The sequence below is a fragment of the Periophthalmus magnuspinnatus genome, chromosome 22 (genome assembly GCF_009829125.3).
Source record: "Periophthalmus magnuspinnatus isolate fPerMag1 chromosome 22, fPerMag1.2.pri, whole genome shotgun sequence".
NCBI lineage: Eukaryota > Metazoa > Chordata > Actinopteri > Gobiiformes > Gobiidae > Periophthalmus > Periophthalmus magnuspinnatus.
Genome location: NC_047147.1, coordinates 10,217,345 through 10,227,952, shown reverse-complemented (window position 1 = coordinate 10,227,952; position 10,608 = coordinate 10,217,345). Strand labels below are relative to the sequence as shown.

At 40.8% G+C, this 10,608-nt stretch overlaps 2 protein-coding genes across 4 annotated transcripts; one reads left to right on the top strand and one right to left on the bottom strand.

Annotated features, from left to right (window-relative positions):
• Positions 1-1,641: 1,641 nt before the first annotated feature.
• On the bottom strand, positions 1,642-4,926 carry supt7l (SPT7 like, STAGA complex subunit gamma). 2 transcript variants are annotated; one of them, XM_055231042.1, is made up of 5 exons: positions 4,912-4,926; positions 3,925-4,372; positions 3,463-3,787; positions 2,982-3,219; positions 1,642-2,718 (listed from the first exon to the last, which is right to left on the bottom strand). In XM_055231042.1, exons 2-5 carry the CDS (start codon positions 4,353-4,355, stop codon positions 2,432-2,434), a joined length of 1,281 nt encoding a protein of 426 aa, XP_055087017.1. In that variant the 5' UTR covers positions 4,356-4,372; positions 4,912-4,926; the 3' UTR covers positions 1,642-2,431. The 2 variants fall into 2 exon arrangements, with proteins under 2 accessions (XP_055087017.1, XP_033844667.1); XM_033988776.2 differs by lacking the exon at positions 4,912-4,926 and adding an exon at positions 4,501-4,647.
• On the top strand, positions 4,896-9,953 carry slc4a1ap (solute carrier family 4 member 1 adaptor protein). Of its 2 annotated transcripts, none has more exons than XM_033988303.2 (14): positions 4,896-5,721; positions 6,126-6,333; positions 6,426-6,551; positions 6,631-6,691; positions 6,783-6,922; positions 7,007-7,167; positions 7,329-7,398; positions 7,497-7,686; positions 7,766-7,862; positions 7,940-8,183; positions 8,329-8,433; positions 8,537-8,616; positions 8,695-8,767; positions 9,050-9,953. In XM_033988303.2, the coding sequence occupies exons 1-14, from the start codon at positions 4,921-4,923 to the stop codon at positions 9,097-9,099; spliced, it is 2,406 nt and encodes an 801-aa protein (XP_033844194.1). In that variant the 5' UTR covers positions 4,896-4,920; the 3' UTR covers positions 9,100-9,953. The 2 variants fall into 2 exon arrangements, with proteins under 2 accessions (XP_033844194.1, XP_033844195.1); XM_033988304.2 differs by having other exon boundaries at positions 4,916-5,721; positions 7,769-7,862.
• The last annotated feature ends 655 nt before the right edge of the window (positions 9,954-10,608 follow it).

The following is a 10,608-nucleotide window of genomic DNA, read 5'->3' as shown; positions in this document are numbered from 1 at the left end:
AAGGTTCCATTCGTCAGATACTTGTCAGTTTGGAGACCGGCTCTGCTGAGTTGAGACTGTGGTTGTTTTGGTGTGGGTTACAGTAGCAGTTACAATACAGTTATAATCACACTAGAAATGACACCAGAACGCTACAATAGCCATGCTGTTAATCTAGACACAACTAAACTGATAAAACATTTAATATTCATTTGACTCTGATGTGTGTGTTCAGTGCTGTCCACTCTACATCATTGCTGGTCTCACCATCTTGATCCCAGGGTATTTACAAAGTACACAAGCCAATGTGACCACACCACCTGCATCTCACCAATCAGTACTACTACCTTTGCTGAACCTCCTTAGGGCACAGTTTTGACAAGTTAACAAACTACCTTAAAACGGCCTGTATTCCCCTGAGCAGCTGCCTTGTGCAGGTAAAAATGAGCTCAAGGGGAAACCCCAAAGACTGCAAAGAAGTCATACAGTAGGGGAACAACATTAGAAAGATGATGTTTAGGGACAAAGAGTGGTTGTTTAGTAGCAGTTTAGTAGAAAACATTCTCAATATCATACACTGTTGACATGTTCTGCTCAAACCACAAACTCCAGCCCAGGACAACATATTTACCTGCGAAGCCACTGTTATCACCTTTCCGTGAAGCTTTCTGGAATATTCCACATTATGACATTACATCTACATTCTGGGAGACAACATGAGGCCAAGCTACTGGTAGATCTGTGGAGGTGAGAGCTCACTCTTACTAATAGAAGAATGCATGTTTTTCAAGGTATTTTTGAGCAAAAAAGAACACCTGTAACTGGAAGAAATGCAAGATGGACCAGTTTAATGCCATAATTTGCAACATTCCAGGCAAGCCATCTCGATAGGTACATGGTTAACCACTGAAGTACAGTACAGTACCTCTATTTACCTAAATATAAAATGGAGGTAGGCAGTAATACATTTTGCAAGTAAGAAACAAACATTATTCTATATGGGCAGTGCCTATAACACACAAATCAACCATAAATGCAGGTAAAAGACTATTCAGAAAACATGACCCCATTGGCACTTTGTTGTGTACGCAGCCAATTACCTGCCTAATTGTGAGAATGTGATAGTCATGCACAAAAAGAAATCACATGCATTCAAGAAAAGACCTGCTCCTCATTGTGTATGCAAAACTATGCATGCCGAGATTAATTTGCCATTAAGCCTGGATTGATGTTGCCTTGGTGAAGCAGACAACCAGCCTATAATTGCCTCTGGTGTTGCATTCATGGCTTTGTCTCATTACTGAAACAGATGCTATTTGGTGCGGCGGCTTCAGGTTGACAGGTGGTTGTGTTAGTAGTGTGTTTCATGTGAACTGCGCTTGGAAAAAACACAACACAAATATATCATCATAAGAACTGGGTTAGGGATTTCTATATGAATAAATTGCACTGGCGCTAATTGGTATTTGAAAAAACACAAAGTTAATAGCTGGAGAAAACAAGCCGTTTAGTGACTTATTAGCTTGCTCAACAAAACAATTTGAGCCTAAATCTTTTTATTTCCCCTGTTCTAAGATTCATTAAGCTAATTGAAAGAGCTTTTTACTTTCTACAAATAACTCAACAGCTGAAATCAAGCCGCAAGAAACATGAAAAGGGATTTTATTCTTCAGGCAATACAATGAATTAATACAAATTGCCACACTTAGTATTCATGGGAAATTTTGGGTTGATTAGAAATGAATGCGAAAATAGTACAAAAGACTTATCATTGTGCTTCATTGTTTGTCGTGCCAAATACTGTAGCTAAAATTATTAGCACACCTGTTATGTGGATCTGAAAACAGTCGCTAAATATTACAAGAATAGAATGGTAGTTCATAGGTGTTACATCTCTGTCTCTGTCCTGCAGTGTTTCCAACCCAAGACCGACAGTCACTCAGATTAGGCCTGTGACTAGAGCCTCTCAGGAAAGAGCAGTAAAACATGAATGAAAGATGAGTGATTAGAAACAGATGGTCACTCAGAGGCAGAGCAAATATTGGATGGAGTGATCGTTCTGTTTTTAGCCATGTTTGGCTTGAATATTTGGTGTCAAATCATAATACTTACAGCAACACATCATTGTTTCAGAAATAGTTTTGCACATTTCTGTAATTTTACTCTTACTTTTCTATCAATCTATGTTTTTGCTCCTATTGCTAACATGGGTAACATTAAGTGTGAATTTAATGTCTTACTTAGGACAAGTTTAGACAGCATATAATAACTGTAAGATCTTTTTTTACTTGGGCATTTCAGTAAAACAACTTTGACATCTTAAATATACTTCTAACACAACAAAAGTAACATTCTAAAGAAGTTGGCCACTACTTTAAGTCCAGCACTTCCTGGCTGTGCATCACTGATCTCTAGGTCCATGAAAATAATGTATTTTATAGAAAACATAGTATTACATCTTCCTGCGTTTCCTGGGCCTCTGGTTGAAGACAGGAGATGCTCCCATGAGAGAGTCTGGTGATTGTGATCCATAGCTCCCATCTGATGCAGCGCCTGCTGGAGATGGAGGCATGCCACCCCCAGATTCACTTATAGTGGACATGGGACCACCCTCTTCAAACACATCTCCTCCTAGGACACTATGGTGATGGTGATGACTTGAGCCTTGGCCGTCATCACCGTCATGAGGCTCTATTTTTACTTGGGGCCACAGCGGAGAGTTGTTGGCGCCTCCCCCACCTTGTTTGAAAGAAAGAAAAATAAATAAAATTCATTTTGTTCGATTAAACTTCAACAAAACACATTCAAAGGACAACTGAACTGAAAATGTTAAACATCGACAGAAAGTCAGGATGTTTGATTTTTCACATTGATTACCAAAGAATGAGATGATCATTTCTAAACGTATAATAATAAAGAAAAGTTCTTTTAAAAGACAAACTACTACTATTTTTCTCATAGTGCCTTAAAGTGAAAAAGATCTATAATAAATTAAATTTTACCTGAGGTGTGAGGAGACTGGTCACTGTCTAAGCCTGACGTGAGTCTCTCTCCATGTGGTCCCAGCACTCCCATGGGCAGAGCCTGGTCTCCAGACGCCAAGTCGGCCTCAGGCTCCTCGCTAACAGGGAACGAGATGTCACTCATAGGCTCCTCCTTGATCCTGGGAGGTTTGGAGTCCTCCTGAGCTTTCTCTGGGTTTACTAGACGCTCATACTCATCAGACAAATCTTTACTCAACTGAAGGGGAAAGTAGTGAAAGGTGAAAGAGATGCAATGTATCAGTACAAAGTAGATCTGAAGATAGGAAATAAACATAAAATAGGGAAAGCTCTGTACTGTGATGCTTGTGTCTTAACCATCATAAAATGGTTATATAAAGGAGTAAAGGCATTTAAGCTAATAACAGCCACTGTATGTCCAAACATAACAACCCAATATACATATTTGTCAGAGTAGAAAAATCTCACACCAGTTTCTCACCTGTAGCATGTAGCTGTGATAGTCCTTTATCCGCACTTGCCAGAAACGCTGCAGTGCGAGCACACTGCCAATTCCCACTTCATGAAAGACTTGCTCCATCACATCAGGGAAAGCAGTGGCGCCCAGTCGAGCCTCTCTGTCCACTGCTACTCGCAGCAGTTGAGTGAGCTTGAGGTAGTGTTCATGAACCAGGTCAGTGAGTGTCTCCAGCACACTCTCCTGTGCCGACTCAAAGCCTGCGTGGGCCAGGACTGTGGCCACGGACTGATACAGGAGCTGTCTGCAGGACGGCCAGCTCAGCTCTAAGACAGGCTCACCTTTGCCCCTGAAAAATTATTTATGGAGGGTGAAATATGTGTTAATTTAATTAAATCACATATGTTATGAGACTTCCAATACAGCAAATCATGTGTTTTATATTTGTTGCGGTGAACCTGGACATCAGTGCTCCGATTTACTCACTTGTAGAAGTCGCTTTCAGGGTCACTGTGCCGGAGGTTGAAGGGCTGTTGGGGAGCTTTACTGTCCACAGGCAGCAGGTCATCTGGCATAGCAGGAGGAGTGGGTGCTCGCAGAGGTAGGTTGGTGTCTGTCTCCTCTAACCTTCCTTCAGAGGAGGCAGAAGTTTGACCCTGAGCCTGAGTTTGAGCTAAAGCTAAAAGTCCCCGTAGGCGTCGCGTGTGTTGACAGAGCTGCACTGTGTGGATGGTGAGGCTGCAGGGCTCAGAGGGGATGTCTAGCATGGTGGTGGGACGCGGCCGCTGAGCGGACGGCTGGTGTAGAGGAGGGTCTTGCATCTCCACAGAGCGAAACTCGCGTTGGAGCAGGTCAAAGGAGCTGCGGCTCGGTGGAGCCCCCGCAGGACCCGGAATCTCACCCCAGTAACGCATCATGATGAACACAGGGACAACTGTAAGGTTTAAGAAAGGATGCGAGTAGTTAAGACGTTTGGTGCTGTACCAACCATCGCTGATCAACCATCAAAAGATTACGCAATCACACAATTATTTATATCCATAGCGTGCACCGTCATGTTACCTTTGCAGCTCTTATTCTCGATACTAAAGCATTTACACCACTAATTGGAAGTAAAAAATATCGATGTGCAAGGTTTTAAGTTAATAAGTAGCTTGCAGTTTGAGGAAGATGGCTATGTGTTGTAATATGATGTAAATATTTTTTTTGTTTTGGGAGATAAAAAGCAAGTTTGAGCGCATAAAAATTTCCTGTTCCTGCAATGCAGAGGTCCGGTAAGCACAAGCGGTATGTTGTGTTCCTACACAATGAAAATAATACTTATATACCTATCAATTTACATATTAACATTTGTGCGCGATTAAAGTAATTATGTAGTATTAAGTAACTTTATTTGCAGAGTTGTATAACTCAATATTCTATCTTGAAAACATTTAAATAATAGAACAACACGGTCCAATTTGACTGACGTACCAAATAAACATGGCCGCTTCCCCATCGTCTGAGCAGCGTGTGGAAAACACAAGTGAAGAAATAAACCCTAAAATGGACACATCTGAGCCCACGGATACAGAACAGGATGAAAAACCCGAAACCGAAAATGCGTCTAAAGTCGAGGTAGAGTCGGATGAACCATTTAAAAAGCCGGCTCTTTTTGCAGCACCTTCTCTGTCTACCAAGCGCGCTGCTGTCACTCCTCCAAACAAGACGCCAGCATCTGAGCCAGGCTTTGTCAAGGAGGGCAAAAAAGATGGAACTGCAGATGCTCAAACTATACCCAGTACGGAGACACAAAAAGAAAGGACAAAGGACACGAATGATCCAAATAAGACGGAATCTATCAAAACAAAACACGAAGTTAAATCTAAAGTGCTTCCTAAAGGTCCCCCACCTGGTAAATTCCCCCCTCTCCCTTACACAGAACCGAGTTGGGGTTGTAACGCTCCAGATATCCCATACTCTATAGAAATCCTTAAAAACGGTGCGATTTTAAACACGATACCGCTTAAAGACAAGAGTTTCTTCGTTGTCGGACGTTTACCAATATGTGATGTGTCTTTGGAGCATCCGTCCATTTCCCGATACCACGCCATCATCCAGTACCGAGGAGAGTCCGGTGAAACGGGCTCAGTGGGCGAGGAGAGGGGCTTCTACGTTCAAGACCTGGGCAGCACACACGGAACCGTTGTGAACAAGAACAAGATCCCACCAAAGACCTACATTAGGCTAAAAGTGGGACATGTGTTGAAGTTTGGTGGGAGTACAAGGCTTTTTATTTTACAGGTAAGATACAGAAGTAGTATTATATGTTATAATGTTCACTGGGATGCAAGGACTATATTTGTTTGATTTGTATTTTGTTTGTTTTTTTCTTACTTTAGGACCTCAGTGAAATGGAGATTATCTCCTAACTAAACGAACCTTTTTTTTCATTCTTTGGTGCCCCCAAGCACAAAACACACTGTTGATACTACTGAACCACTACTCTATAGTCTAGAGAGTACTAGCTATGGTCTATAGTTTACTTGGATCCTCTTAGAGTTTCTTACACATTTATAATGAGCTAAGCACATTAAATACTACTTTGGTTTACTGTACCGGCACCATATTGTTGGCCAACTGAATCAATGTATTCATTCAGTGTATTCATTGTCATCTCCCATCCTACTGATCTACACTATTTGCAGGGTCCAGAGTCTGATGAGGAGGAGGAGTCTGAATTTACTGTAACAGAGCTGAAGGAACGCGCCCGAAAGCAGAGAGAAGAACTGGAGAAAAGGATGATGGGTGCAGGTTCTGATGATGATGAGGAGGAGGAGAAAGAAGAGAATGGGGAAGACAAGAAGAACCAGAGCAAAAAGTCAAATGAGGATTCAGGCTGCTCATGGGGAATGGGTGAGTCGTAATGCCATTAAAATGTACTTCATCATGACTATTGAAATATTTATCTGTATTTTTTCTTCGGTATCTATGGATTTCTCTTTCAGCTGATGATGCAGTCGCTGAGGATGAAAACGAGGAGAACCCCTTCTCAACAGAATTTCAAGAAGACCAGGAAGCAGCCTATCTCAAAGATCCAAAGAAAACACTCCAGGGATTTTACGACAGAGAAGGTTTGACACTCATAACTGTATTATCTTTGTCTAATAATTACTTTTAATGTACTATCTAATTATTTCAATTTTGTCACAGGAGAGGAGCTAGAGTTTGAGTATGAAGAGAAAGGTTCAGGAACATGGCTTTGCAGAATCAAGTAAGATACAAGAACATTTAAAACCCATGTATTTGTTGAGCACAGTGTTAACATAACACTGTTAAGTGACACTAATATTTCTTTTTGTCAGATTACCGGTGGATGATGCCAAGGGAAGGCAGCTAGTGGCTGAGGTGACCAACACAGGGAAGAAGAAGGAGGTGACAGTTCAGTGTTGCCTGGAGGCATGTCGAATGCTGGAGGCGCGAGGCCTGCTGCGCCAGGAGGCAGGTGGGACATCAAGGCCAAGAAACATGGCTAAACTATTTCCTTAAGATCACAGGTTACAATGGGACCCCTTTTTGTCATGTCTAGTGTCTCGGAAGCGCAAGAAGAAGAATTGGGAGGATGAGGACTACTATGACAGTGATGATGATACTTTCCTTGACAGAACCGGCACAGTGGAACGAAAGAGACAGGAGAGGATGAAAAAAGCAGGGAAGATAGAAGACCGGGCCGAGACCTTTGAATCTCTGGTGGGTGAAACTTTAGTTGCGATGAACCTATGTTTGGATGCTTAATCATTTGTAATGACATGTAACGTAAAATGTAAGATGACACAGATTATAAGGAATTGAATTACATCAGCACAATATGTAATAGTATGTGTATATGTTTATGTCTTGGGCTCATGCAGGTGGCTAAACTAGCAGAGGTGGAAAAGGAGTTAGAAGTCACTCAGAAAAAGCTTGATTCTGGAAGGAAAGGTTAGTCTTCAACAGATTTTTTTTTGTTTACTGTATATTTCATCTATATCCAGTATCTTCTCTATCTAACTATTTATCTATCTAACCACAACTGTCAGACTCTTCTGGGTCTTCTACTGAGGATCCTCTGGATGCTTTCATGACGGCTGTACGGAGCGAGGCAGCAATGGATGGTGTTGAGCGCAGGAAACTCCATGTTCATGTTGCTGATCTGAGGAAAGAAGCTCAGAGACTTAAAAAACTGGTTGAACTTACACGTCCTGTACAGTTACCGTCACTCTTGCCAAGGTATACAAATTAAAATACAAATGTTTTTCCATTTTATTTTATTCAATAATGTTATGTTTTTGTTTATTTTACATGGCAGCAGTAGCTCCGAGCCAGAAAAGTCTAAAAAAACCCTTCCACTTTTTGGGGCGATGAAGGGTGGCAGTAAATTCAAGCTCAAGACTGGTACAATTGGGGTAAGAACAATTGTTCAAGCTAACATCTCAATACTGTTCTGTGTTTATTTACTCTGTTTGTTTTTGCATGTCTTCAGAAATTACCCCCAAAGCGTCCTAATCTACCCGCAGCGCTCTTCAATATGAAAGAGCTGCCTCCAGATGGAGAGGAAGAGGAGGAGGAGGAAGATGAGGAAAACAAGCACAAAATGGAGGACATTGATGACGATGTCTGTGTAAATATTGCTGAACCTAAAACAGAGGAGGAGACCAGAAGATCAGTGGCAGAGGAAATGGTGCAAGAAGAAAAAGAGGAAGGGAGACCAAAGACTAGACTAAAAGGTGACAGAAATGGAAGACAATAATACGGTGTAAAATGTATTCTCAATAGCTCCACTAGAGGGCGGCAGATGCGCACATCAACGTCTTTCTATGGCAGATACAAGAGACTCGTTCTTATCTAGAGCCTGTATTTATATTTCTTCAGAGAACAGTCCAAAAGCAAAGAAAGGAGCCGGTCTGACAGAAGCAGTGAAGAAGGTCAATAAAAGTCCCATCAACAAGGAAACATCCTCAGACCCAATATGCTCAGGTTTTTAAGCCTAGAATGTGTTACTAGAAAAATATAACCTGGACCATTATACACATTAATCTTTCTGTTAAATCACAATGCTGATCAGGTATGTCTTTCATAGGGTCCAAGCCTGATGACAGTAGTGAAACAGCAGCTGAGTCCATTCCCAAAAAGAAGAAGAAAGTCATTGGCCCAAGCAGGGTGAGAGCCTGCATGTTCAATCAGTATATACCATAAGTTATTTTATTGTATCTATTCATTTTTTCTGTTTACTTTTAGCCTCCTGTACCACTCACTGGGGGAAAATATCCAGATGATGACCCTGATTATTGTGTGTGGGTGCCTCCTGTAGGTAAGGCATATTTGGGAATTCTCATTATAGATCGAGACATTTGCTTTAATTAATGTGACGCAAACTATGTTTTCTGATTCATTTGTACAGCAGATAATAAAAACAAACAGCTAGAATGAAATGGTTGCTCTAATCATGAGATTGCATGGTTTCTTATGAGCTGAAAAAATTGAAATGCTCTCACAATTTGACCATATACTTGATCATACTACTATCACCTTTTTGTCCACTGGTCCTTTGTATAGATTTTGTCAATAAATTCTGTTCTTTTATTTCCTGTAGGTCAGACTGGAGATGGTCGCACACACCTAAATGACAAATATGGCTACTGAAGGACAATTCCTACTCAAGTTAGGAAACTTGTTTATACTGGTGAATACCAACAATACAAAGTGGTCTGCTTAGCTCTAGATAGCCTACTATTCTGAGAAATGGAGAGGCAGACCAATAAAACTGTCCCAGACCCACTTGTTGAGACAATAATGTACCCTTTTCAGCTTTTGAGACTATTTACAGAGTGATAAACAAAACCACACTATGTCTATTCACTTAAATTGAGAATGCTGGAGAAGTGCCCTCCATCTGAGCAGACACCGGGCAGTTGGCCTGCTGGCACTTTTGTACTCAGAGATGGGGTCACACTTAAAATTTTGTCATTTAATTTGAATGAGCTGCTTCAATATATCTACTGAGTGGAAAATGGTAAGGGACAGAACAGGGACGTTTAACTGATCTCAATTCAGCTTTCTCTTGCTGTTAAATTCACCCGACACCCAATCCGTCTACCCCACTCCTGTTTGGCACTAGTCAATTGCTGGCATAACCTTTTTTTTCCAAAAGAGAATGCGTAGCAGGGAGAGAGAAAGAGAGGAAGGCATTGAAGCAGCTTTTCTGACCATCTGGACACTTGGATGGCTAACTGGATGAAATGCAAGCTGATAATGACTCAAGCTAAGTGAAGTGTGTGTGTGTCTGTATATACACTGACACACATGCAAAGTTCTTATTTTAACAGGATTTCCCAATAAGCCCATCAGCACTTGAACTGTTTGCATAAAGTAAGATTCATTTATGTGTAATTCCTACTAATTGCTCTGGTATTCTTGCTTTGTGTTCTCTGTAATGTTTTCAGATGATTGTATTTTGTTATATAAAAATGTAATTAAACTCAATAATTATTACTGAACCCATTGTTCCAGTTTTGTGGACTTTCAAGCAGCTGGCTCTGACTAGGATGCCTTGTTCACACCCAAACCAGTTTTGACGTCAGAAGCGCTTTCTCTCTCTTCTCTCACACAAAGAGCTCTTCTCAGGGAATGGTCTGGTGTAAAGAGGCTTGTGGTCTTGGCTGTGGTGCTTTGCTCTGAACTTGTGTGTGTGACCTACTAATGAGGGGTAGAAGCACACATCTAACCATTTGTGGAGTATTAAATGATCCTTTTTAACTTTCTATTTTAAATCAAACTCAAACAACACGATGTGGTTAGCAATAAATATTTCGGTTTCAGAAGTGAAGGATACAAAAGAAATGTATCAGTGCTTCAGAGTAATTGTATTTGCATCTATGGCTTATATCAAAATTGCATTGAGACTGTTTAAAGTTCATATAACCTTTCTGGGAGAGGGTAAGATACTGGATTGGCTTTATGGATATGTTATTGCTTGGCCAGGAATATTTCACAGTATTTCACTTTTCTATCTCCATGCCACCAGGTAAAATAGCAGGTCAGATCAGGATTCACTCAAGCCTATTTACAGCCATAATCTATGTTTTATTAAGTATTTATAAAACTAAAATAGCACCTGTAATATAAGTTTATACTGTGGAATGTTTCAGGATT

What these genes read in the sequence shown, in the direction of transcription:
- slc4a1ap (XM_033988303.2), top strand. Translation starts at nt 4,921, where the DNA reads ATGGCCGCTTCCCCATCGTCTGAGCAGCGTGTGGAAAACACAAGTGAA. An exon ending in TTACCGTCACTCTTGCCAAG is followed by an intron (nt 7,687 to 7,765) that starts GTATACAAATTA and finishes TTTACATGGCAG; the next exon opens with CAGTAGCTCCGAGCCAGAAA. An exon ending in ACCAAAGACTAGACTAAAAG is followed by an intron (nt 8,184 to 8,328) that starts GTGACAGAAATG and finishes ATATTTCTTCAG; the next exon opens with AGAACAGTCCAAAAGCAAAG.
- supt7l (XM_055231042.1), bottom strand. Translation starts at nt 4,355, where the DNA reads ATGATGCGTTACTGGGGTGAGATTCCGGGTCCTGCGGGGGCTCCACCG. An exon ending in ATCACAGCTACATGCTACAG is followed by an intron (nt 3,220 to 3,462) that starts GTGAGAAACTGG and finishes TTTCCCCTTCAG; the next exon opens with TTGAGTAAAGATTTGTCTGA. An exon ending in CCAGTCTCCTCACACCTCAG is followed by an intron (nt 2,719 to 2,981) that starts GTAAAATTTAAT and finishes CTTTCAAACAAG; the next exon opens with GTGGGGGAGGCGCCAACAAC.